Source organism: Taudactylus pleione, unplaced genomic scaffold (assembly GCF_031769625.1).
Source record: "Taudactylus pleione unplaced genomic scaffold, aTauple2 ptg000089l, whole genome shotgun sequence".
Lineage (NCBI taxonomy): Eukaryota > Metazoa > Chordata > Amphibia > Anura > Myobatrachidae > Taudactylus > Taudactylus pleione.
In genome coordinates, this window is record NW_028284491.1 from 3,888,686 (window position 1) to 3,915,466 (window position 26,781).

Consider the following 26,781-nt stretch of genomic DNA (forward strand, 5'->3'; position numbering starts at 1 on the left):
GCTATACATCCTTTTATCATTTATGATTGTGTTACCATGATAAAAGGAGGTATAGCTTCCTGAAATGTTGGTAAAAGCACCCAATGACTGAGTGGAATGGGCATTCGTGCCCCAATATAATCCTAGCAGAAGACCTAAGTAATCCGCTGGGCAATGGTCTGCCTAGAGACTGGCCAGCCCATTTGTGGGTATTATAAAAGGACAAAGAAAATCCGTCCGGCGCCATACTTTAGTGATGTAGCTGGAGGCCCTAACAGGCCAGGTCACATCCACGATTGAAGAGAACAGGACTCTTTTTTTTTTTTGACGTTATACATTTGGTAGATTGCAAGGCAGGGTTTTATATCTGGCAGCATAACTTAAATGCGTAACAGTGCACATTGTGAAGCAATTCATCTATATTATTGATACAATGTAATTAATTGTCACAAGTTATTTAACAGTCTCATTGGATAGGCAGAGCTCTTGTCACCCTCACCCATGTAACACCCAATAACTAGATCAGCCAATTTCATAGGAGAGTTTCATTATACAAAGCAGCCCTGTAATAATATTAGCCATCTCTGATGGCAACAACAGTTCATGCACCCATTATAGACTATTTGATCACGCAAATTACACTTCTTAAGGAGAACACGCAAACCTAATTGTAGCGATGTACTGTTATTCGACTGTAAGCAGGACCAACTGTGGCAGGGTTCACTCACCAGAGGCCCAGGCTTCACTGGGTACAGGGGCGCAGAGAGGGGTGGAAGCGGTTACCAATTACCAGACCCCGGGCTTGATTGAGGGGCCCAGCGTCGGGGAAATGCGGGCGTCTACATCTAGACGCCCGGCATTTCACCCATGCCGGGATAAGACAGTCGGGAAGCCGGCTGCCGGTATTTAGGCAGTCGGCTTCCCGATTGCTTCCCGGTCCACCCACCCCTTCTTTACCTGTCAGCAACAGCTGCGGTGGGTACAGGGCGGCAGAGGCCGCTGACCAGCCGCAGCCTCTTTTGGTTGTGCTCTGGGAGAAATGGGAGGGGACGATCACGCCCCCTCCCCCCTCCATTTATACGTTGAATATTGTATCTACTGTTTCTAAAAGCTACTAAAAAATATTTTACGATTATACATGTAGATGGTTTATATAACAAGAGATATGGTAAGAACTTACCTTTGTTATCTCTGTTTCTACGAAGTCCATAGGGTCCACAGGGTTGACCTTGGGGTTATAGCTGGAACAGGATCCATGGGCACCACACAGTTAAGCTTTTAGCTCCCAGGATGCACTTGGGTCCTCCTCTATACCCCGCCCCTGAGCCACAGGCACCTCAGTTGGTAAGCAGCCTAGGCCGGAGGAGAATATGGAACAGAGAGAAGGAAGACTGGAACACACAAGAAACCATACTCACAGCAATAGGAGACGGAAAACCGGTGACCAGCCACACAGCCCATTTGAAGCCAGGTGCGTCAGGGCGGGCGCCCTGTGGACCCTATGGACTTCGTAGAAACAGAGATAACAAAGGTAAGTTCTTACCATATCTCTTGTTTTCTACTTCAGGGTCCATAGGGGGTCCACAGGGTTGACCTTGGGGATGTCCCAAAGCAGTACAACTAAGGGCGGGGACGCTCCTGTGCTGAAAGGAGTACCCGGCGCCCAAAGGATGCATCCTGAGAGGCAAAGGTGTCAAACGCATAGAACCTCAAAAACGTTTGAATTGAAGACCAAGTGGCCGCCTTACACAGCTGAACAGCAGAAGCGCCACGTCTAGCAGCCCAAGAGGGACCCACAGAACGAGTGGAATGAGCCTTAACAGAGGCTGGCACAGGTAAGCCCTCCTGTGCATAAGCCTCACAAATAACGGAACGAAGCCAACGGGCTAACGTTTGTTTGTTGGCAGGCCAACCCCTCTTGTGAAAACCAAAGAGGATAAACAAGGAATCAGACTTCCTAACCGAAGCCGTCCGGTCTACATAAATTCTAAGCGCCCGGACCACATCTAAGGAAGTCTCACCAGCTGAAAGATCAGGGGACTGAAAAGCTGACACAACAAGTTCCTGATTAATATGGAACTTCGAGACCACTTTGGGCAAAAACTCAGGACGAGTGCGGAGCACCACTCTGTCCTGGTGAAAAATCAGGAAAGGAGGGCGACAGGAAAGCGCCCCCAATTCAGACACCCCCCTGGCCGAAGCAATTGCCAGGAGAAAAACCGTCTTAAATGTCAGCCACTTGAGCTCCACCGCCTCAAGAGGCTCAAACGGAGGACCCTGCAGGACCCGTAGCACCACCGCCAAGTCCCAAGGAGCCACAGGAGGCACAAAGGGAGGCTGGATCCTGAGAACACCTTGGAAAAAGGTGTGAACGTCTGGTAGTATTGCAATCCGCCGTTGAAACCACACGGACAAGGCGGACACATGAACCTTCAGAGATGCAAGGCGTAAGCCGAGATCCAATCCTGACTGAAGAAATTCCAAGATCCTAGAAACTCGGAACACCTGAGGATCATAAAGTCTGGACTCACACCACTGAAAGTAAGTGTGCCACACTCTGTGATAAATCCGTGCTGAAGCAGGCTTGCGTGCCCTGAGCATCGTACCAATAACCGAACTGGAGAAGCCCCGAGACCTCAAGACGGCTGTCTCAAGAGCCACGCCGTCAAAGACAGCCGACCCAGATCCGGGTAAAGGCAGGGCCCCTGAGACAACAGGTCCGACGTTGAGGAAGAAGGTACGGAGCGTCGATGGAGAGGCTCCTCAGATCGGAGTACCAAGGACGTCTGGGCCACGCCGGAGCTACCAGCACGAGCATGCCGCCGTCCTGCTTGAATTTCCGCAGAACCCGAGGAAGCAGGGATATCGGAGGAAACAGATACGCCAGGTGAAACGTCCATGTCACCGACAGCGCGTCCACCAGACTTGCACCTGCGTCTCTTGTCCTTGACCCGTAAACGGGCAACTTGTGATTGTGACGGGAGGCCATCAAGTCCAGCTCCGGCAGTCCCCACCTGTCCACGAGTAGCTGAAACACCTCTGGGTGAAGCGACCATTCCCCGGGATGCACGTCGTGACGGCTGAGGAAGTCCGCCTCCCAATTGAGGACTCCGGGGATGAAGACCGCCGAGATCGCTGGAATGTGACCCTCCGCCCAAGACAGGATACGAGACACCTCCGACATCGCTGCCTGACTGCGAGTTCCGCCTTGGTGATTGATATACGCCACCGTGGTGGCGTTGTCGGACTGCACCTGTACCGCCCTTCCGTGAAGAGCGGGGCCGGACGACTGCAGGGCCTTGTATACTGCCCGCAGTTCCAGGATGTTGATGGGGAGAAGTGCTTCTTCCGCTGACCAACGACCCTGAAGCGACAAAGAGCCGGTCACTGCCCCCCAACCCCGGAGACTGGCATCCGTCGTGAGCAGGACCCAGTCCGGGATCCAAAATGGGCGCCCCTCGACCAGATGAGCTGTCTGAAGCCACCAAGCCAAAGATAGCCGAACGTCCGGAGACAACACCAGCACCTGAGAGCGGATCCGGTGAGGTAACCCGTTCCATTCTGATAGAATCAGCCCCTGCAGGGGCCGGGAATGGAACTGGGCAAATTCCACCATGTCGAATGTCGACACCATGGACCCCAGAACTCTCATAGCCGAATGGACCGACAGGCGGCAACGGCTCAGGCAACTGCGTATCCGCAGCTGTAGTGAGGCGACCTTCTCCGGAGTCAGGAAGATCCTTTGCTGACGCGAATCCAGCAGGGCTCCCAAATGAACCATCCGCTGTGATGGAATCAGAGAGGACTTTTTCCAATTTATCAACCACCCGTGCGCTTGCAGGCAAGCGATCGTCAGGTGGAGATGTTGAAGCAGTACCTCTGGGGAGCTCGCCAGCAACAGGAGGTCGTCCAGGTACGGCAGCAGCCGTACATTCTGGTTCCGAAGATGTGCGGCCATGACCGCCATAATCTTCGTGAACACCCTCGGTGCCGTGGAGAGAACAAAGGGTAGCGCCTGGAACTGATAGTGGTGTTGAAGGATAGCGAACCTCAGATACCGCTGGTGTGAAGATGCTATCGGAACATGGAGGTAGGCGTCCTGGATGTCCAGGGACACCATGTAATCCCCCGGTTCCATCGCCAGAATGATGGAACGTAACGTTTCCATCCTGAACTTGGGAACTCTGAGGAATTTGTTCAGAGACTTCAAGTTGAGGATAGGGCGATGAGAACCATTGGGTTTCTGCACCAGAAACAGAGACGAATAATACCCCGTCCCTTGTTGTGATAGAGGAACGGGAACAATGACCCCTGCTTTCAGCAAGGACTCTATAGCCTCCTGAACCTGTAACACCTTGGTCTTGTTCTGAGAAGGACTTGTGCAGAAAAACTGGTGGGGTGGTCTGTGCCGAAAAGACAGGGCGTACCCCTGGGAGACCACTTCTCGAACCCAGGCATCCGTGGTGGTATTGTGCCAGCACTGGGCAAATAGAAGAAGTCGGCCTCCCACTCTGAGGTCCCCCAGAGGGAGGCCCGTCCCATCAGGCCGCAGGTTTATCTTCCTGCTTGGAAGAAGGGCGCCGAGCACTCCAGGCTTGCTTCTTGGGTTTAGAGGCCGTCTTACTCACAGACTGTCTCGGGAAGGACTGACCTTTCGCCTTACCCTGAACCCGAAAGGAACGAAAAGCCGAACTCCGAACCTTAGCAGGCAGTGCCGCCGAAGGGAGGAAGGCCGACTTGGATTTAGCCAGGGTGTCCACTATTTTGTCCAAGTCCGGACCAAATAGTAATTCCCCATTGAAAGGTAAGGCCTCCAGACCTTTCTTTGAATCAGAGTCCGCTCTCCAGGACCGCAACCATAAGGATCGGCGGGCAGACACCGCTGCAGCCGATACCCGCGAGGTCAGCAGACTAGCATCTAAAGAAGCTTCTCCAATGTAAGAAGCGGCGTCCCTCATTTGTCCCAACAACGCCCGCTGGACATCCGGAGCGTCGTCCGGGAAGGTATCTTCCAATGCATTGGCCCACCCCTCAATGGCCTTGGCCACCCAGGAAATGACCATGGACGGTCGGGCCACCGCCCCGGAGAGGGAGTAAATAGACTTTAAGCAAGTCTCAACTTTCCTGTCCGTGGGATCCTTCAGCGAGGATATCGACGGTAATGGTAAGGTGGCGCCCCGAGTTAAACGGGTGACATGGGAATCCACCGCCGGTGGAGTTTCCCATTTTTTACAATGTGCCTCAGGGAAGGGGTAATTAGAAGCCAACCGCTTCTGAGGAAGGAATCTCTTACTGGGCGCCTGCCAAGCTACCGCCATATGATCCGTCAACTGATCCGACAGGGGAAACACCGCAGAAGCCACCTTAGTTTTTTTGAAACTAGGAAACTTCGACCTAGGAACCGGTGCCTCATCCTCTATAAGAAGAATAGCTCGCACCGCCCTAACTAGTGCTCGCACATTAATGGACGACTTGGTATCCATTTCCTGGACCGAGGCGTCCGAGTCAGTGTCATCAGGGACCTCCCCATCATCTGAGGAACCCTCTGAGTCCGATACCTGAGCAGCCCGTGTCATGAGTGGGCGTTTAGAAATCCTAGAAGGCATGTCAGTCTGCAACATTGACTGAAAAGCCGAGGAAGCGGCCGCCAAATTTTGCACGGAGTTGGAGAGCACATCCACCCATGGTGGAGGCGTCGCCATAGGGGCCTGAAAAGGTACCACAGGCTGCTGCGGCACAGGGGAAGCCTGTATATACATAGGCAACCCCGCATAGGGACCAACTGATTGAGACCCAGGAGGACTCCGCAATAACTGCGGGACACCCGGGGAATGGGGGATGGTCGGCTGGGGCACCGCCCTAGTAGGGAGAGCAGTCGGGACCGACAGACGGTCCGCAATAGACACCAGCACTTGAGAAAACATCGCCCACGGTGGTTCCTGCACCAGAGAAGGTCTGGATGGGCCAGGAGCCACCTGGCATCGACTACACAGGCCATCCTGTGACAAATCCTCCCTATCTACTCCTGCAGAACAGCGTCCGCAGGAGGCCAACACCGGAGCCACTGAGCGCTCAACCTCCTCGTCTGACATGACAGAATATATTATATATCTGGCACCAGGGTAGAAGTGAAACGCACTCACCGGTGTGCTGAACAACAGCCCACAATATGGCACTGAGTAGCACACTACTGTATGTGACGGACCTCACAAATACGTGATCTATATAAGTGAGGTCAGTAGAAACGCCCCTCCCCCACACACCTGCAGGGCTTGTAGGAGAAGTAAAGGGATAGGTATAAGCTGACAGTAAGCGGAAAATAAGCACAGACAGGCAGCACTAGCAAAAAGTCACATACCATGCAGGAAGATATACTCACTGCACCTTTACACTACAATCAACCTGCCCAGATTCAGTGTCTGGGAGGGCTATAGTGCTGTGTACGCTGTCCTTAATCAGGGGAGAGGTACACAGGGGGACCGGTCCGCGTGCTCCCTGAGATCTGCGCTGCCACTGTGGGAAAATGGCCGCTGGAGACCTCAGAGGAGGAGTGGCCGTGTAACTGCAGCTCAGCGACACCAGACTGCGTGCTGAAAGGCGCGCTGAGCTGAGGGGAGGAGCCGCTGACAGGGAAGGCTTCCTTCCCTGGCTGGCCATAACCCCAGGGATGCTGGCTTCCCGCTTGCCGGTTATCCCTGGTGGTCTAGTGGTCCCACGGGTTATGGGGGGGGGCCCGCCGCCACTGCCAGCAGCCTCCGGTCTGTCCCCAGGACCGGAGGCTAAAGGACTGCATTTAAGGCATTCCGCGCGCCGCCGCTAGCCAGCGACGCGCGGCTTACCTGCATCACCGGCGACTCCGGCAGCAGTCCTGGGAGGTAGACAGAGTCCGGCTAGTACGGACTCTGTCCTCCCGCCGCGATCCCCAGATCAGTACTGGCGTCGCGGCGCCAGTCGGGGATCAGAGCGGCAGCGTGGGCGTCTGTACAGACAGCCTTTCGCTGCCGTCTGTAGTAAAAATAGATTAAAACTAAATAAAATTTAACTTAAAATAAAAAGCTTCTGGGGGCTGCTCCTGCAGCCCCCCTGCGCGGTGACCGACTCCGGCCGGGCACCAGCTTACACTGAGGTGCCTGTGGCTCGGGGGCGGGGTATAGAGGAGGACCCAAGTGCATCCTGGGAGCTAAAAGCTTAACTGTGTGGTGCCCATGGATCCTGTTCCAGCTATAACCCCAAGGTCAACCCTGTGGACCCCCTATGGACCCTGAAGTAGAAAATAGAACTACTAATGACAATGTGTTTTAGGTTTAGTGGTCCTTAAAGTGAGCTCTATTATTATAAAACAGACCATCTACATTTAAAACAGGCATAGATTGTTTCTATCAAAGGAAGAACAAGCTCAGATTTCACTTTGCAGAACATATTGGAAACAGCACTTAGGATGGTTCTGTTTCACCAGCACAAAATAAACCCCCTGCGTCACATCTGCTATTTGTCATATCCTTCACTTCAAAACAAAAACTTACTTTCCCCCTGTAAAGTGCCCCGTCACCTGCACAAAGAGCATGGAGCCCTTTTCTGCACCGAGATTATAGAACACAAGGGGGCTGGTTCTGAGTTGAACACGTCAGTTTCACGAATGGATCATGCGCGGTTTTGCCCGGCACGTACTCGGAGCAGGGGACGCACAGCTACAAACTATGCAGAGCCATATGCACCTCATTCCGTGCAGCTGAAGGCGCATAACTGGATATCACAGGGCGATCGCACATTGGTAATGCTCAGTGAGGCTGTGTAGATGGACTTGTAGGCTATACAGAGCTATGCGTACACGTAAATATCCCTGTTTTCAAACAGATCCCTTGCACCTAGGATAGGACTGGTCCGTGTGCACCCATGTGGATAGGTGCAGAGCTCTGTGGTTGCACAGGTGCATTCAACTCAGCATACGGACATTTTCTTAATGAAAGCAATGTGTGTGTAATTATGTCCCACTTGCATAGGGTCTCAGTCACTCTTTCCTCATGCATGGAAAGGCTGCATTCCCAGGAACGTTGTTAAGGTCAGAATATAGAGGACTGTGCTTTAATGAATACTTACAGTATATTTACCAACCCCCTTGAGTTCAGCGAATTTCATGTATGATATATCTGCCTTCTTTTTCCCAATGTCCATATCTCCGGCATAAATCTGCTTTATGCCAGAGCCTTTAATCAGGGGGACGCACTCGTCACATGGGCATTTTGTCACGAAGATCATGGTTTTCTCATCTGGCCGAATTTCATGGCACCTGGAGATGACAAAAGTACCTTTAGGGTGTAACCTGCTACTTTACAACAGAGAAATCCCATTGGCTTTGCCTAACAACACGATTTTACCCAATCTAGGTAAATCATCATCCTGGGATTTTATAGAAGTGACTCAGGGGTCTATGTACTAAGCCTTGGGGAGAGGGAGAACACAGCCTGTAAAGTGAGTTAGGAGCTGATTGGTTGGTACTTTATCTCTCTCAAAGGCTTAGTACATAGACCCCATAGTATAGAGTAGACTGTTAACTTACAAACAGGTCATTGTGCTGTGAATGGGAGAGGTCTGACAAGAAATTGATGAGAGAGTAGGACCCCTATTCCCATTCTTATTCCACTGCAATCTATAAAAACTTCAATGCAGAAAACATTAGGATAGGGGTCAGGTGCAGCACAAAGATGCGTATATCACTGCATACTAGCAAATATACACACATAGTTAGGTGCATGCAATGTGGGAGGAGTTACAGCAGACTTGCTTTCAACTCTGTAATCTCCTACAGGAAAATACTGCCACCCTGCCCAAATGCACATCTGAAATAACATATATCACTGGTAACCATGTATATATCATGGAAAGGGATACAGATAGTACTGGATTTATAGCCACGATTGTTATGTATTCATGGTGTGAGAAGTAATACCTGAATGTTATTGCATTCTGCTCTGCGTGGACAATGTATCGGAACTTCCTGATCTCTCGGTCTTTCTGTTTGTCGTCCATGTGAGGAAAGTCAGCATATTCTGACCCGACAGGGAAAGCGTTATATCCACAGCCCAGGAAATACATGGATCCTGTACCGTCACAATCTAGTGAGTTCTGCAAACAGCAAGAGATCAAAATACTGTGTCTCATAGGGAAACACCATATTTATTATTTGATAAATGACCATGATGTACTTATGATAATGTATACCTGCATTTCGTAAGGACTGCTCATTGTGTACAGTTATCTGTGGAATGCAAACTGCTGCTCATCTGACTGCCAGTGACACTAAGTGGAATACTAGACACGAATGTTATTTGCATAAGTCATGTATTTTGCACCAGAGGCCTGCTGTACTCTTGCATGTTCCCAACAGTGTATTTCACTTCAAACATAGGGATCACATCCAAAAAGAGATATATGTTCAGATGGCAAAAAGGAAAAAAAGGACCAAAATCTTCTACATAAAATTAATTGGTCTGTTTGTTTGAATGTTTGTCTGTCTGGTTATGCATACGGACACCCCTTTCCCCCGATTGGGATGAAACCATCGAGAGGTGGTCCAGTTGGATCCTGGCCAGGTTTTATGGGGGTTAGGGTCCCAGTTGGACCTCCTGTTGGTGTACGCTGGGCAGAACTTTGACCCAGGGAGCCTGTTCTGGGTCTTCCACTGGATGGATTTGGATGAAAACTTCAGAGGGGTGGCAGTTGGTCTGGGATGCCTAACTTAATAACTTGATGATTTAAACCCGGGCAACGCTGGGTACTTCAGCTAGTAGGAAATAATAGAAAACTCATTATATTACTGTTTTGCCTTTGAGAAAAGACCATGCACATTAGCAAATGGATCTGCACAATCCTCCTCACTGTGCACAATGTGTGGATTGCACCCGCTTTAGTGTATTTCGCCGTACTCGCGTCTTGCAACAATATGCTAATGCTAGTATCAGCCCTTCCCCTGGTGTGCAGCCGTGCGTCTGACTGTGCAAGGACTGAGACATCCACTCTGAACAGCTTCAGATGCTGTAATATCCCTTGGTGCATCTGTAGATGCCACCATCGGTCACACCATTGTAACTTGCACCAACCCTATTAGAGTGTGTGTTTTTGTACGCAACATGCCCACGACAATCCCATAATACGCCCATAAGGCAGACCATCTCTGCGTAAGCCACCTCCCAGTCCCTGCCCAGGAACGCCCAGCACATTCCCTTTAAATTTCTGATACCGTGAGTCTCAATCGCAACTATGCCTTGGTGCATACACAGTGCTACGCAAGTACAAGAGTTTTGGAGATTTTTCACACACAAAGTACCATAAATTCGTTCCACTCCGTGACCATTGGCCACAGTCTGGTAATAAAAAAGTTCATGGACAATAGGTAAGTTAAATACTCTCCCAGGAAATTGGCTTCAAATAACTCAGGTGGATAATTAGACGAGAGCAGCAAAGTGTATTGTCTAGTGTTTTCACTTTTTCAAATTCATCTACTTAAACAAAACAGTGCAACAGCAAAAGCTGCTGCAAGAGTTAATCATTCTTTGGGGGAGATGTATCAGGCCTTCTAAAGAGTGGAGAAGTGGACAAATTGAGAAGTTGCCAATCAGGTTCTACCTATCATTCCATAGAATGTACTTGGTAACTACTAGCTAGAAGCGGACGCGATCTCTATCCACGAGCAGCACTCAGACGGAGAGCGCCCAAGCATTCCGGCGGCTACTGAGGCGGGACTTCCAGGCGCACTGACCACGAATCGAGTGACAGCTAGACGGGGCAATCGTACAGCCCACGGACCCGGCTTGCATCTGGTACACAAGTGGAGCACTCAGAACGTCGCCACTAGGGAAAGTTAGGGTAAGCGTCCGACATCTCCCTCTATATTGCATATTACTCTGCTTAACTTGGATTGCAGGTTTTGGGGTTACAGTCCAGACCACTTAAATATTCACAAAAGGGCTATAAACATCAGTGTCTGTCTTTAAGTGTTGATTGTTTTTGTCTGTCAAAACATTCTGGTCCTAGGATACATTGTTTTTACTAACAGCAACATATTAGACACATTATTACAAGCGCATCTACTAAACTCAATACTTTAAGGGACCTATCCATTAGCAGATAAATTGATATATCGTTAAATTTTATCTGTCATGGATAGGCCCTGAACGATGACAGATGCGCACTCCCGCGGCCGACAAATCGTGTCTTTCGTCTCCCCAACATGTTGGTCAATTATTGCTCCCACGCACAGTTGGAGCCTTAGCACATCTGCACTGTGCCCTCGCCCAAAAACACTCCAAACATCAATGATGTATTGGTTAAATTTCTGTCTTTAAATAAGTAGGGTGGCACAGTGGTCAGCAATGCTGACTCACATCACTGAGGTCATGGGTTCAATTCCATACGGGGCCCTATGTGGAATTGTAATGTTCTCCCCATATTTGCGTGGGTTTCTTCTGGGTGCAACAGTTTCCTCCTATGATGCGATAGAGATTATACATTGTAAGTTCCACTGGAGCCGTGACTGCCTAAAATATTCTCTGTGTGCACTATACAAATAACTTATTAAATAAGAGTTAAATTACTCACAGATTTCTGTTCTGCCCAAATAACAGCGCCAACTCCGATTTTGTGGTCTTCTAAGAAAGTGAACAAAATGACACTAGATCAGCGTATATAATGAGGAGCGATGAGCAAAACTTTGCACAAGTGGAGTTCTCTGGTCACCCTACAGATGTGCAAAGTTCCACGACACAACTTCAGCATCTGCCCTCCCATCCTGCACTACACAAGCACATTTTATTACATAAAGAAAGCAGCAATAGCCACTGGCAGTGCATTCTGCTGTGTGCAGTGGTTGGGGTAACACTGGGAACTCTAAAGGCCCAAATCGGTTGGCGATACGTACGAAATGAGATGACAATTCTGCTGAAAACTTTGCTCCTCTCTAGATATGTTCCCTACGGAAATCTCATTACAAAGTATTTTGCTTTACACTGCAAAGTTTGTTAACATTGCAATAATGTTTAAACAACCACCTGGACGTGCTGCTGTAGCATGCTTGCTGCCTGCAATCAAAGTGTTAACAAACCGGTGCTTCAATGCAGTACATACTATAAACTATCAAATGAAACAGACCACTAACCGGTGCGATATGCCAGCAGCCGGGCTTGAATGATACAGTGCTGTGCAATTTCTTGGGTAAGGCTTTGGTGATTCTCAGCACAGGTCTTACTGAGGTAGAAACCAAAATCAGAGTAGCCTGGAACGCTGGCCGCCACTGTGGCGAGTATGAGGACGAGCTCCTTCATATTCTGCCTCAGGCTAATAAAATATGGGTTCTCACAGAGATTTTCCAGCCCTATCAGCTTGAGGATCTCCTTGTGCGTGTCTTCACCAGAGATTAAAAACATTGTCTCGTACTGCTTAATGCGTTCCTGGCGATACTCGTAGAAGGAACTCGTCGGGAATTCAGCCTCCGTCCTGGCAATCTTCTGCACAAAGTCACATTTCAAGGATGTTTCTTCTACAAACTGCACCATGTTACATGACAATGGCTGCAGCAACACGCACACATGGGCACGGCTGTTTGATTTCAGCCGCTCAACTGCTTTGGCGTCTAGCCTGGCATCTCCATTGTCTGTGTGGGAAGAGATTTCTTGCAGGAGGCTCATCTCGGGATCTGAGGGCCAGTAAGAGATCCGGTTCACACCAGCTGGGAACAGAAATTAATATACGTAAAAAGAAAAATATAGAATGGATTATACAGAAGTCTTATGAAGCCAAAAGATACAGAATCTTACCATTTACGATCATTTTTAAGCAGGCTGAGCATGGTTTCCTGGAGAAATAGAGATCACAGTCCTTGAGTCTGGACCCATGCTTGATGACCGCAATTTGACCAGCATGAAGTTCCTTACTGGAACAGTGGAGACCAATGACTTTCATATTTCCAACAACTACAAGACCTGTCTTCTTAATCTGCTGTAAGTATTAAAACATTGGATTAAGAAGTCACTTAAAACAGTTTATAACGCAATGGCTGTTAGTACTGAAAAAAACACATTCACAACTATTTCAATGAGAAGCATACAAGACAAAAAATTAGACTTCCTTTCAGGCAGTTGTTTAGTGATTATTACGAGGGCTTTGCCAATGCGACTGACCCATTATGCTGTACACAGGAACCGCCGACAATTACATCACAACTGGGCGGGTAAATTTGAATGCCCGGCCAGTTGTGATGTCTGGCCAGACATATCGAGCAGACAATTTGCTTACCAAATCGGTCGTTGGGTCGGCCTGGTGTGTACCCACTTTAGTAACACCTTTATAGAAGTTAGGACAAATCCTACAGAAGTAAATAGATTAGACATTCATCTCTTAAAATAAGTTTTTCTACTTATTTTAAAAATCTTATTTTCTTACACAAATGGCTATCATGCTTAGTAATCCAATTCTGTCTTTGTCCTTGTGTACCCCACATACTAGAGAGCATACATGTATTAAACAATTTATATATTCTCTGAAAGGAATCATTTAAAGAGCATTCAGTATGAGTACACATGTAAATGAGGCACATTTAGTATTTTGTTTAATATTTTTCATTCAACAGTTGTGTCAGTGCCCCTCCAGTGGAATTAAAGCAGAACACCATCGGAATTGTAGATTTTCATCAATACTTCGTCCCCAATTAGCAGAAATCCGGCCTACATTGCCAATAGGGGAGTTGAAATTCAAACAGCGCTGTGTTCGTTTTTAACCCAGGTGATAAGCCATGTTGTTATTGCTATCTATACAAACAAAGAATTTGGTAACATTATCATGTAAACTATACAATTGTTTTTCATGACTGATCGCATGTTATATATGGAAATAGATACATTCACTTGTTAATCTTCTGCAGGGCAATTGAGTGATGTACCAAGTAATTGAGCAAATTATTGTAGCCTGACTTCATCATATCTCCCAATATTCAACAGCCCGAAAAAGTCAACTCAAAAAGGGAGTGTGGCTTATTGTGGAGGGGCGTGGCCTATCATAGAGGGGTGTGATCTCGTCACGGGAGTAACCCCCGTTCCGTCACTCTGAGTCAGTGATTTTCAACTCGAGGCACACTACACAAAATTGCCGAGGCACACTATCCGGCGATGCGGAATGCGTGACCAATGAAAAACCATACATATTGGCTCCCACATAAACAAAATACACACTACATTTGCCTCCTCTGGAATAAAACACACTACGGTACAAGTGCGCTGAGATGACCGCCGCAGGAACACTTGACAAGCGCTCGTGGCACACTAGTGTGCCGTGGCACAGTGGTTGAAAAACGCTGCTCTGGGTGGTGCCCAGCACTTGTGGAGATTCACCCAGCACTACTCTCCGGTGTTTGCTCCCCCCCACACCGTGGGACACTATGGCCCGCCAATGGGACAGCGGGATGGTCCCAGAAAAACAGGACTGTCCCGCCCAAAGTGGGAAAGTTGGGATTTATGCTTCATTAGTGCTAGAATGAGATATTTCTAACAAAATTATCAGAAAGGCAATTAGAATGTTTACTTCCTAAATACATCAACCAAAATAGATAAATATAGTACATGACAATACCTGGGGTTTCTTTCTGTCATCAACATCTCCAGAGGGAGGAAAGACCTCCATCCACAGGCTAAGTAGTGTGAATAAATTGACTTTAGAAAGCCTCGGTACCTGACCTGCAACATGAGAAAGATTCAAAACATCACATTTTTATTTTACAACAGATATAATTTATGTGCTATTTTGAGATATTTAGAGACATGTACATTGGCAAGAAAAAGTATGTGAACCATTTGGAATTACCTGGATTTCTACATATATTGGTCATAAAACGTGATCTCATCTTCATCTAAATTACAAGATTAGACAAACACAGCCTCCTTAAACTAACCACACACACACAAGTAACAGTACTTTTCTTGTCCATATTAAAAACATCTTTTTAACATTCAAGGTATAGGTTGGCAAAAAAAAATGTGAACCCCTAGGCTAATGACTTCTAAAAAAAATCTAATTGGCGTCAGGAGTTCGCTAAATCAATGGGGTGGAATTCAATTCAGTGCGATGGTGAATAGCCTCGGGAGGGAGCTCCTGCAGCTATTCAATTCAATGCATCTGGGAACGCAGCAGCTTTCACTAACGCACAACACTCCCATAAAGTGGTGTGGTACTTTGATGGACACACTATATCACGACTATTTCATATGCATTATTTCCCAACCTCAGGCCTACTTCCTACTGTAATCTGAAACTCATCATAAAGCCACAGCTGTATCACTCCACAAGTGTAAACAATAACATCTCTCACAGAGACACTGCTCACAGAAAAGCAGCACATCACTGCCTTAATGGCACACACTTTTCTGACAGAAAAATTTCAAGAAATGTACAAATTACATCATAACTCAATGGACCAAACATTAGTTCCCACCAAACAACTTGAACAAGATTTAACAGGAGCAGCCACTTCAGAATCCAGCACAGCAAACAGTGAGAAGACATGTCAGCCTTTACCTTGAAGAAGCATTATGCACTTCCTGCCAGTACCATTCACTGCTCAACACGTTTTCTTTCCAAAATGAATCACTCTAAGGCTGGGTACAGACCTGAACGATAATCGTCCCGATTTGGCCAAATCGGAACGACAAATCGCCATATTGTGCAGTGTGTATGCCCGATTTGCACGCTCATGCGGTCACATGCAATATTGTGCGACTGGTCGTGCAGCATGACCAATCACACGATATCGCATGTGAGGCTGTACGTATTAATGAAGGATGAAAATGAGAGTTATGGTAAGAACTTACCTTTGTTAATGCTCTTTCTTCGAAGTCCATAGGGTCCACAAGGAGACCTTGGGGTGTAGGTGATGGGAACCAACCCGGGCACCATGCAGTTAAAGCTTTAGCTCCCAGGATGCACTGGGTCCACTCTCCCTATACCCCGCCCCTAGCGTTTCCGCTAGACTGTTTTAGCGGGGCGCTGCGCCCTGCCCTCACCAAGCAGCACCCCGCTAAGACAGCCTGCGGGTGCAGTCTTCACCCGCGGGTTGCTGTGTCCCGCGGGTTGGGAAATGTGTGGTGACCCGGTCACTGCCGGTGAATAGACACTGGGCGCATGCGCCCAGCATCTATTCTGTCAGCAGCACTTGGGGGCTGCCCGGCGTGTCCGTAAGTGCCGGGCACGCCCCCAAGAGTGACGAAAAGGGGACGCGTCTTATTGATACGCCCTGCCTGCCGCCGGAGCTAGAGTGAACACTACACCCCCGAGACAGAGGTACCTCAGTTGGTAAAAAGCCAAAGGTCGAAGGAGGATAAGAGAGAAGGAATACTGGTACACTCAAGAAACACTCTCACAGAAAAGGAGACTGGAAACCGGTGACCAGCAATATTGCCCATATGAAGCTAGGTGCGTCAGGGCGGGTGCCCTGTGGAACCTATGAACTTCGAAGAAAGTTAACAAAGGCAAGTTCTTACCATAACTAATTTTCTTCTTCAGGGTCCATAGGCTCCACAGGGAGACCTTGGGGATGTTCCAAAGCAGTCCTTTTAAGGGTGGGAACGCTCCTGTGCTGAGAGGAGAATCTGGCGCCCAAAGGAATCATCCTGAGAGGCAACGGTATCAAATGCATAGAACCTTAGAAAGGTCTGGACAGAAGACCACGTGGCCGCCTTACAAAGCTGAATAGCCCGAGGCATCACGGCGAGCTGCCCACGAGCGACCCACAGACCAAGTAGAATGAGCCTGAACAGAAGACAGAACAGGCAGGCCTGTCTGCGTGTAAGCTTCTGAGATAGTCATACGAAGCCACCTAGCCAATGTTTGCTTATTGGTTGGCCATCCCTTCTTGTGAAATCCATAGAGCACAAACAAGGAGTCTGATTTCCGAAGAGAACTGGTACGGTCCACTTAAATCCTGAGGGCGTGGACCACATCCAATGAGGCCTCTCCTGCCGAGAGGTCTGGAGACAGAAAGGCCGGTACTATAATTTCCTGAATAATATGGAAACTATAAACAACCTTAGGAAGGAACTCAGGAGGAGTACGAAGCACCACCCTGTCCTGGTGAAATATTAGAAAAGGACAGCGCTCCCAAGTCTGACACCCTTCTGGCAGATGCAATGGCCAGAAGAAAGAGAGTCTTAGCTGTTAACCACTTAAGATCCACTGAAAATAGTGGTTCAAATAGAGGATCTTGGGAAGAACTACAGCCAAATCCCAAGGAGCCACTGGTGGAACAAAGGGAGGCTGAATCTGGAGGACACCCTAGGGGAAGGTGCGGATATCCGGATGCAGAGCAATTCTACGTTGGAACCACACTGACAGTGCAGAGACATGCACTTTCAATTATGCCAGACGCAGGCCAAGGTCCAACCCAGCTTGAAGGAATGCCAGGACTCTGGAAATTTGAAACACCTGAGGGTCGTAAGCCTTTGTACGATACCACTGGAAATATGTATGCCACACGCTGTAGTAGATCCTGGCGGAGGTAGGTATACGCGCTCTAAGCATCGTGTTGACAGAGCTAGAGAATCCTTTGGACCTTATGAGGGATGTCTCAAGAGCCACGATCCAGGTCCGGGTAAAGGCAAGGATCCTGAGACAACAAGTCCGGACGTTGATGCAGCAGGAACGGAATGTCAATGAAGATACTCTGAAGATCCGAGTTCCAAAGACGTCTGGGCCAAGCAGGACACACCAGCAGGACAGTGCCTCAGTCTTGCTTGAATTTCCGAAGACCTCGAGGAAGCAGGGAGACAGGAGGAAATAGGTATGCAAATCGGTAGGTCCATTTTACTGATAGAGCATCCACTAGGCTTGCTTCGGCATCTCTTGTTTTGGACCCGAACACTGGTAACTTGTGATTGTGTTGGGAGGCCATGAGGTCCACCTCTGGAAGACCCCATTTGTCTACTAGAAGTTTAAACACCTCTTGAAGAGACCATTCCCCTTGATGCACGTCGTGACAGCTGAGGAAGTCCGCTTCCCAATTGAGCACTCCAGGAATGAACACTGCTGAAATGGCTGGGAGATGAGATTCTGCCCATGTCAGAATGTGTGACACTTCTGTCATTGCTGCCCGACTTCGAGTGCCTCCTTGATGGCTGATGTACGCCACTGTGGTGGCATTGTCAGACTGAACCTGCACGGGCTTTCTGTGAAGAAAGTGCTTTGCCATCATAAGGGCCCTGTACACAGTTCCAATATGTTGATGGGCAGGGACGCCTCTACACTTGAACGCTATGAACTATAACAATATCGTTATCGTCTAGTGTGTATGAGCCTTTACAGTGACAGTAGTTATTAATGATAACGGTTTTATTCATTTGACCCAGTTCAATGTTTATTCAATAATATGAGATATGGTAAGAACTTACCTTTGTTATCTCTATTTCTACAAAGTCCATAGGGTTCCACAGGATATCTTGGGGTATAGGTGATGACGTCAGGCATCGGGCACCATAGAGTTAAGTTTTCAGCCTCCCAGGATACATCATGGTCCCTCTCCTATACCCCGCCCCCGAGCCAAGGCATCTCAGTTACGTACCAAGCCATAGGCCGGAGGAGGAGAAGAAAGAGAGAGAAGAGAGATCTGGACACACACAAGCATCACATTCTCACCAGAGGGAGACGGAAAAACCGGTGACCAAAGTAAAGCCCATCTGCAGCACAGGTGCGACAGGGCGGGAGTCCTGTGGAACCCTATGGACTTCGTAGAAATAGAGATAACAAAGGTAAGTTCTTACCATATCTCATATTTTCTACATCAGGGTCCATAGGGTATCCACAGGATACCGTGGGGATGTCCCAAAGCAGTATCCTTTAAGGGTGGGGACGCTCCTGTGCTGAAAGGAGAATCCGCCGCCCGAAGGAAGCATCCTGAGAGGCAAAGGTGTCAAAAGCATAATACCTCACAAAGGTATGGACAGAGGACCACGTGGAAGCCTTGCAGATCTGGACTGCAGAGGCACCACGTCGAGCTGCCAAAAAAGGACCCCCAGACCTAGTGGAATGAGCGCTCACAGAGGATGGAACCGGAAGGTCTTCATGACGATAAGCTTCTGAAATTGCCATATGAATCCAACCTGCCAAAGTTTGCTTTGAAGCAGGCCAACAACCCTTTTTACGGAAGCCATAGAGGACAAACAAGGCGTCGAACTTCCTAAACGAAGAAGTGCGGTCAACATAAATCCTTAAGGCCGCACAACATCCAAAGTGGCCTCACCCACTGAAAGATCAGGTGAATTAAAAGCCGGCACAACGATTTCCTCGATGATGTGGAAACGTGATACCACTTTAGGAAGGAATCCAGGACGAGTGTGAAGCACTGCCCTGTTCCTATGAAAAATCAGAAAAGGGGGTCTACAGGAGAGAGCCCCTAAGTCAGAAACACGTCTGGCCGAAGCAATGGGCAGAAGGAGTATCATTTTAGCTGTAAGCCATTTAAGGTCCACTGAGCCCAGTGGTTCAAACAGGGGTCCCTGGAGAGCTCTCAGGACCACAGCCAAATCCCAAGGAGCCACCGGAGGGACAAAAGGTGTCTGAATGCGAAGAACACCCTGCATAAAGGTGTGCACATCAGGGAGCGCAGCAATCTTATGATGAAACCAGACTGACAGGGCAGACACCTACACCTTCAGGGAAGCAAGGCGAAGCCCATGGTCTAGGCCAGCCTGTAGGAAAGCCAACACTCTAGACAGACGGAACTCCCGAGGGGCATAACCTCTAGGTTGACACCACTGGAAGAACGTATGCCACACACGATGGTAGATTCTTGCAGAGGATGGCTTCCGAGCTCTTAGCATGGTTTGCACCACAGAGCCGGAAAACCCTCTGGACCTTAACATGGCCGTCTCAACAGCCACGCCGTCAAGGACAGCCGAGTCAGGTCCGGGTGAAGACAAGGACCCTGTGACAGCAGGTCCGGTCATAGTGGTAACCTCAGAGGAACGTCTACTGACAGACTTTGGAGGTCCGAGAACCAGTGCCACCTGGGCCACTCGGGAGCTGTTTGAATTTCCGGATTACCTGCGGAAGAAGGGAAAATGGAAGGAAGAGGTATGCAAACTGGAATGTCCACTGGACGGACAGAGCATCTACCAGAGACGCCTTTTCGTCTCTTGTTCGAGACCCGTACACCGGCAACTTGTTGTTGTACCGGGACGCCATGAGGTCTATCTCTGGAAGACCCCACCTGTCCACCAGAAGTTAAAAGACGTCCTGGTGCAAAGACCATTCTCCCGGATGCACGTCCTGCCGGCTGAGAAAATCCGCTTCCCAGTTGAGGACTCCCGGGATGAACACCGCTGATACAGCCGGGAGATTGCGCTCCGCCCAGACCAGGATGCGGGACACTTCTGCGAGTGCTGCCCGACTTCTGGTTCCTCCTTTTCGATTTATGTAAGCCACGGTGGTGGCGTTGTCCGACTGGACCTGCACGGGATGACCTTGGAGAACCTGATGTGCCTGCTGGAGAGCATTGAACACCGAGACTTCCTCATTAAAAGGCAAACATTCTAAGCCCTTTTTGGAATCAGCGTCCCCTTTCCAAGACCGCAACCATTAGGTGCGATGTGCAACAACAGCTGCAGAAGAAATCCTACATGTAAAGATACTGATATCCAAGGCCGCTTTATTGATGTAAGTGGCCGAGTCCCGGAGATTGCCCACCAACTCTGCCTGTTCTGTCGAACAGTCCGAGTCCAAAGACGCCTCCAAGCTATCAGCTCAGCGCTCCATAGCTCTGGCTACCCAACACACGGCCATAGCCGGTCTGGACACCCCTCCCCCCCCTGCCGCAAGGGAAAATAAGCACTTACGGTAGATTTCCACCTTGCGGTACGTAGCATCCTTCAAGGAGGACATGGAAGGCATGGGTAAAGTGGCACTTCTGACTAGGCGTGTCACATGAGAATCCACCTGTGGAGGGGATTCCCACTTGGAAAAATAATTTGCAAACGGATAAGCCACAGCTAAGCGCCTGAGGCTGATACTGTTTTCCGGGATGTTTCCACGCCTCCTCTAAATGATCTACTAACTGACCAGAAAGAGGAAACACCGTGGCGTCACCCTTAATAGCCTTGAAAAAGGCATATTTGGATTTGGCCACCGGAGGATCATCCTCCTCAATAACTAAAGCCGTGCGGACTGCCCGAATAAGGCTAGGAAAATATACCTTGGACTTAGCGTCCGACTCTTTAGTATGGAGAGGTTCTTGGTCAGATAGATCCAGAATCTCCCCATCGTCAGACGTCCTGTCGTCATCCTCATAAGGAACAGACAGAGACGCCACTAGTCTCAACACAGACTCCCCCTGTAAAACATCCGACAAATGCTCTACCGAATTTGTCAGAGAATTAACCCACGCAGGCTCATGTGAAATCTGGGGAGGGGAAATAGGGAGACTGTGGGGTACCATCAGTTGTCTCGGGAAACCCTGCATGGGTGACGACACCACTGGCTGCTGGGACAATCCCATCTGGGTAAACGCAGGTGGTGGAGCTAGCTGGCCCACTAAGGTAGTAAGCACCTTAGCGAAACAAGCCCAGGGAGGTTCCTGTACCGGAGCCATGACAGTAATTGGTCGCGCCAATAAATAACACTGCCGACATAGCCCCTCCGCGTTACATTCCCCCTCCGCTATTGGTACATTGCATGTAGTACACAGAAGCTGGCGAGGAAAATCACTGTCAGACATGATGGTAAGTATGTGACCCCTCTCACTGATACTTGTTAGTATAGTGGGAGAAACACCCTGCAATCACCGCACCGCAAGGGCTTTAGCAGAGTAAGAGCAGGGACAGTAAAATGGCTGACAGTAGAAAGTGAAAGTACAGACAGCAGCGCTAGCAGAAGTCACATACAATGCAGAAGAAATTAATTCCTGCACTATCAGCGAGGGAATAGCCCACACCTGTCCATGAAATAGCTTTTGAGTTGATAGTCCCATTACTTTTGGCCCCTTAAAAAGTGGGAGGCACATATAGAAACTGTTGTAATTCCTACACCGTTCACCTGTTTTGGATATAATTACCCTCAAATTATTACTCCTCAATATTAAATGCTCAAATTCAGTCAAATGCTACAGAACTCATTGGACGGCGCTTCACAGTGCAGATGGACAATGACCCGAAGCATACTGCAAAAGCAACCAAAGAGTTTTTTAAGGCTAAAAAGTGGAATGTTATGCAATGGCCAAGTCAATCCCCTGACCTGAATCCGATTGAGCATGCATTTCACTTGATGAAGACAAAACTGAAGGGAAAATGCCCCAAGAACAAGCAGGAACTGAAGACATTTGCAGTAGAGGCCTGGCAGAGCATCACCAGGGATGAAACCCAGCGTCTAGTGATGTCTATGCGTTCCAGACTTCAGGCTGTAATTTCCTGCAAAGGATTTGCAACAAAGTATTAAAAAGTGAAAGTTAGATTTAGGATTGTTTAGTTTGTCCCATTACTTTTGGCCCCTTAAAAAGTGGGAGGCACATATAGAAACTGTTGTAATTCCTACACCGTTCACCTGATTTGGATGAAATTACCATCAAATGAAATCTGAAAGTCTGCAGTTAAAGCACATCTTGTTTGTTTCAATTCAAAGCCATTGTGGTGGTGAATAGAGGCCAAAATATGAAAATTCTGTCAATGTCCCAATATTTATGCAGTGTGTGTGTGTGTGTGTGTGTGTGTGTGTGTGTGTGTGTGTGTGTGTGTGTGTGTGTGTGTGTGTGTGTGTGTGTGTGTGTGTGTGTGTGTGTGTGTGTGTGTGTGTGTGTGTGTGTGTGTCTTGCCATATCATCCTATAGATTCGGGACACAAATGAATTGCACAGGTCCTGTGGCTGATTAAAACCAGGTGAAATGAAGCCTTGAAGCCAGTCAGCCACAGAATCTGTGTAATTCATATGTACAGAATCACAAGGATGGATTCTAGATTATTTTGACAGGTGAAGAGTCATAGTAAAGGTCAATCCCATTCTTAAGCTTGGTACACACTGAGACGAGGGCGGCACAAGGAGTGCATGGAGGAGGAGAACCTCTGCTGATCGGCGCTCCACCTCCATGAGACTGCTGCTGCCGGAGAGCTCTATGGTCGCGGGCGCCACATAGCATGTGACTGCCGCAACCCGCCTAGGCACCATACGCACACGCAGGGGGGATTTCTGAGTAAACTGAACCCCCACCCACCCGATGATCAGTAACAAACATGTCGCCGGCAATGTGTTTGTTTTAGCAGCCTGGAGAGTCAGACAGACTCATTAGCTGCTGTATCCACGGGGCTCACTCATGAGCTCCACCTTCCGGCTTCCGCAGTGGTGATGGGACAGACGTCATGACGTTTCTCCCATAGTGCCGAGCAGGAGGAGGAGCGGACGGTGGCAGGTGGACGCAGGAACGGGGATTCAGGTAAGTAATCTGTGTGTGCAGTGCCGGATTGAGGGCCACATGGGCATGGAGCTGAAATTGAGCAAGGGCCTATGAGAAGCAGAGGTGTGACCAGAGCTGTGTGGGTGTGACCAGTGCCATGTAGGTGTGTACACCCCTATACTCTCAGCCCCAATTGTCTTCGTAAACATGTAAAACAAAAATAATTCTTCATTTTGTGAGGTAAATAGAAATACAATGTTACGACTTGATTTATGGCTGACCGTGTGGAGAGCAGATGGCCGGACAACATCATGTTGTCATGACAATGGGCCTATTTTTATGTGGATGCCTGGAGCTGTAGCTCCATCCGCCCCATTGTTAATCTGGCCCTGTGTGTGTGTCTTGTGTTACATCTGTAAGGGGCACTGCATAAGGGGGACCCACTACTGGGGGCACTACATAGGGGGGACCCACTACTGGGGGCACTACATAGGGGGGGACCCACTACTGGAGGAACTTCATAACGGGGCACTGTATAAGGGCATTACTAGGTGCACTGCATAGGAAGGGCCACTACTGAGGGCAGTGCATAAAGAGCACTACTGGGGGCACTGCAGTGGCGGGCTGGGGGCAGGGTGCCATGTGCCCCCCGGACCGCAGCGTCATGCGGGCCACGGGCAGTCTGTGTCACTGTGACACAGACTGCACCGCGTGTGTAGCGCTGACCGGACGGAGTTCGGTCAGCGCTACACAGCACAAACACACAGCCGCCGGCTCCGCCGCCGCCGGTTTTAGCAGCTGATGAGAGTCAGACAGACTCTCATCGGCTGCTGCTCCCATTGCCAGAGCTGGACATCTTCCGGCTGTGTTTTTTTAAATTTTTTTATTATGTCTCTACTGTGGTGGGGGGGGGACTCCTGGGAGCACTACAAGGGGGGGACTACTGGGAGCACTACAGGGGGGGAATACTACTGGGGGCACTACAAGGGGGGGTACTCCTGGGAGCACTACAAGGGGGGACTACTGGGAGCACTACAGGGGGGGGAATACTACTGGGGGCACTACAAGGGGGGAATACTACTGGGTGCACTACAAGGGTGGAGGGATACTACTACTGGGGGCACTACAAGGGGGGGGGACTACTACTACTGGGGGCACTACAAGGGGGGGACTACTACTACTGGGGGCACTACAAGGGCAGGACTACTACTACTGGGGGCACTACAAGGGGGGGACTACTACTGGGGGCACTACAAGGGGGGGACTACTACTGGGGGCACTACAAGGGGAGGGAGTACTACTAGGGGCATTGCATAGGGGGGAGGGGACTACTAATAGGGGCACTACATAGGGGGGAGGGGACTACCACTGGGGGCATTGCATCGAGGGACCACTGCTGGGGGCTCTATATAAAGGGCAATAGTGGGGGTACTGCATAGGGGGAAGACTACAACTGGGGCCACTATTTAAGGGGCATTGCATAAGGGTTACCACTACTGGGGGCACTATATAAGGGGATTACTACTGGGGGCACAAGGGGCACTGCATAGGGGGGATCACTACTGGGGGCACTACTCGAGGCCTGCATAAGGGTGTCCTCCTGTGGCACAGGGTGGCACTGCATATGGGCACTACAACAGGGGGCTGCCCCTAATCTTTATTTTTACCTTACATTAATCCCATATGGACCCGCCTCCTCCCTAGAACACTTGAGCGGGGGGGGGGGCGCCGTAGCACGCACGTTCTTTCGGGCACCCTGGCTAAACGCTACTCCTCTGCCAGGGCCGCCTGCATGCATTTGCCCCCCAGGCCAGCGCCTGGGGCACTACATAGGGGGACCACTGCTGGGGCACTGCATAGGGGGCCACTACTGGAGGCAATGCATAGGGGGACCATTACTGGGGGGCACTGTATAAGGGGCACTACTGGGGTCACTGCATAGGAGGACCACTACTGGGGGCACTGCATAGGAGGAACTGCATAGGGGGGCGGCGGCAGCTGGGGTAGGCATAGGTGCAGGGGGGGGGGTAAATTTTATTTTTTGGGGGTGGGAGAGTGCCACCTTTCAAGCTCCCATCTCAAAACAGCGTTTACTACCGTATAAGGCTATCCGACCCTTACCCTGCATGCTTTCAGTCTGTGTGCCGGTGGAGGACCGGCTCTCAGCGGGTTCCTGGCTCCTGTGCATGGAGTGAGCCGGGTGTCTGCCTCCCCTGTATAGCCCTGCATTACCGGCTACAGCGCACCTCTCTCCCGGAGACATGTAGTAAGGTGACTCGCATAGCTAGTAAGCGGGCGGCCCCCTAATACAGGTGACAGTAGGTACAGCACGTACACTGTACAGCTGCAGCATTACAGGGATCAAGGCGCTCGTAAAACAGATCTAGTTGACAGCGTATTACTGAGGTCAAGGAGGGCCGCCATTTATCCGGAGACCAAATAGTGTACTGTACCCAAAAGCATTGACTCTTCACTAGCGTACACTACTTGAGTCTACACAAAAATGGCTGCCATTCCTCCGCGGAATGATCTTCTTGCAGTTTGCTCTCTATTGCTCTAATAGCTGCCTTCGGAGTCCCATTATATTTCATTGTAGAGGGGAGACAGAAAAAAATACAAAGTATACAAATTGGCTTAAACGTAGCTTACTACACAGCCCTGAACATTACCCTCATAAACAACAGGCTCTTAATGGGATTTTGTAACAATAGTAAATAATACACGTATAGGTATGGAACCCAATATATAGAAAAATTATATTTTAAAGATCTGTACTGTTGGACAAAATGGCTAGATGTTTGAAGCAAAGCAGTTAGGAGTGTGGCCCCGGTAGTTTATACCATCTCCAGATGGCGTAAACGGCTTTAAGCCTATGGAGGCTTACAAGCAGTAGAGAGATGTTCTGATCTCTCCGCAGCATCTGTCCGGCAGCTGAAGCTAACAGTGTGCGCATGCGCAGCTTCTACAGGAGAAGTCTTTCACAAATGTGAATATTCCACAAAATGTCAGGTATATAACACTCCTTTGTACATAGCGGGGTTATTTCCATTAAAAATTAAAGATCCACCGCAAAATAAAAATAAAAACAATCATCAATGCAGTTCCGCAATTATTAATACATTGGCCCCTAACATTGGTTAGTCAGAGATTTCTTCACTGCTCGCCTATTTAGCGCCACAATTTAGCTAGCAACAGAAAGCAAAGCTTTTTTTGCCGCTAGATAACACATCTTAAGATGGCTTCGCTGGACCCCTCCATGCGAAACTACTGCTGCAAAGGGTACATGTACATTTTACTGTAATCCTTGGCTTCGCAGAGGAGTGGAGTTTTGTCGGCGTTCCAAGAGGACCCTCGGCATGGTAAACACCAGCACATCTACAAACTGTCACACTGCG

At 49.1% G+C, this 26,781-nt stretch overlaps 1 protein-coding gene across 3 annotated transcripts in view; it reads right to left on the reverse strand.

Moving 5' to 3' along the window:
- The window catches only part of CDADC1 (cytidine and dCMP deaminase domain containing 1), a 33,807-nt gene extending 7,988 nt beyond the window's left edge, over positions 1-25,819 (reverse strand). The window contains exons 1-7 of one of the 3 annotated variants that reach the window (XM_088469120.1): positions 25,508-25,819; positions 14,596-14,699; positions 12,789-12,966; positions 12,131-12,700; positions 11,575-11,624; positions 8,927-9,102; positions 8,077-8,266 (exon numbers count right to left, since the gene is read on the reverse strand). In XM_088469120.1, coding sequence (XP_088325246.1) covers positions 8,077-8,266; positions 8,927-9,102; positions 11,575-11,624; positions 12,131-12,700; positions 12,789-12,966; positions 14,596-14,699; positions 25,508-25,649 — 1,410 coding nt within the window. In that variant the 5' untranslated portion in view covers positions 25,650-25,819. Of the gene's footprint in view, positions 1-8,076; positions 8,267-8,926; positions 9,103-11,574; positions 11,625-12,130; positions 12,701-12,788; positions 12,970-14,595; positions 14,700-25,507 lie in introns of all 3 variants that reach the window. The other 2 variants (XM_088469121.1, XM_088469119.1) reach the window with 2 other exon arrangements.
- Positions 25,820-26,781: the final 962 nt, after the last annotated feature.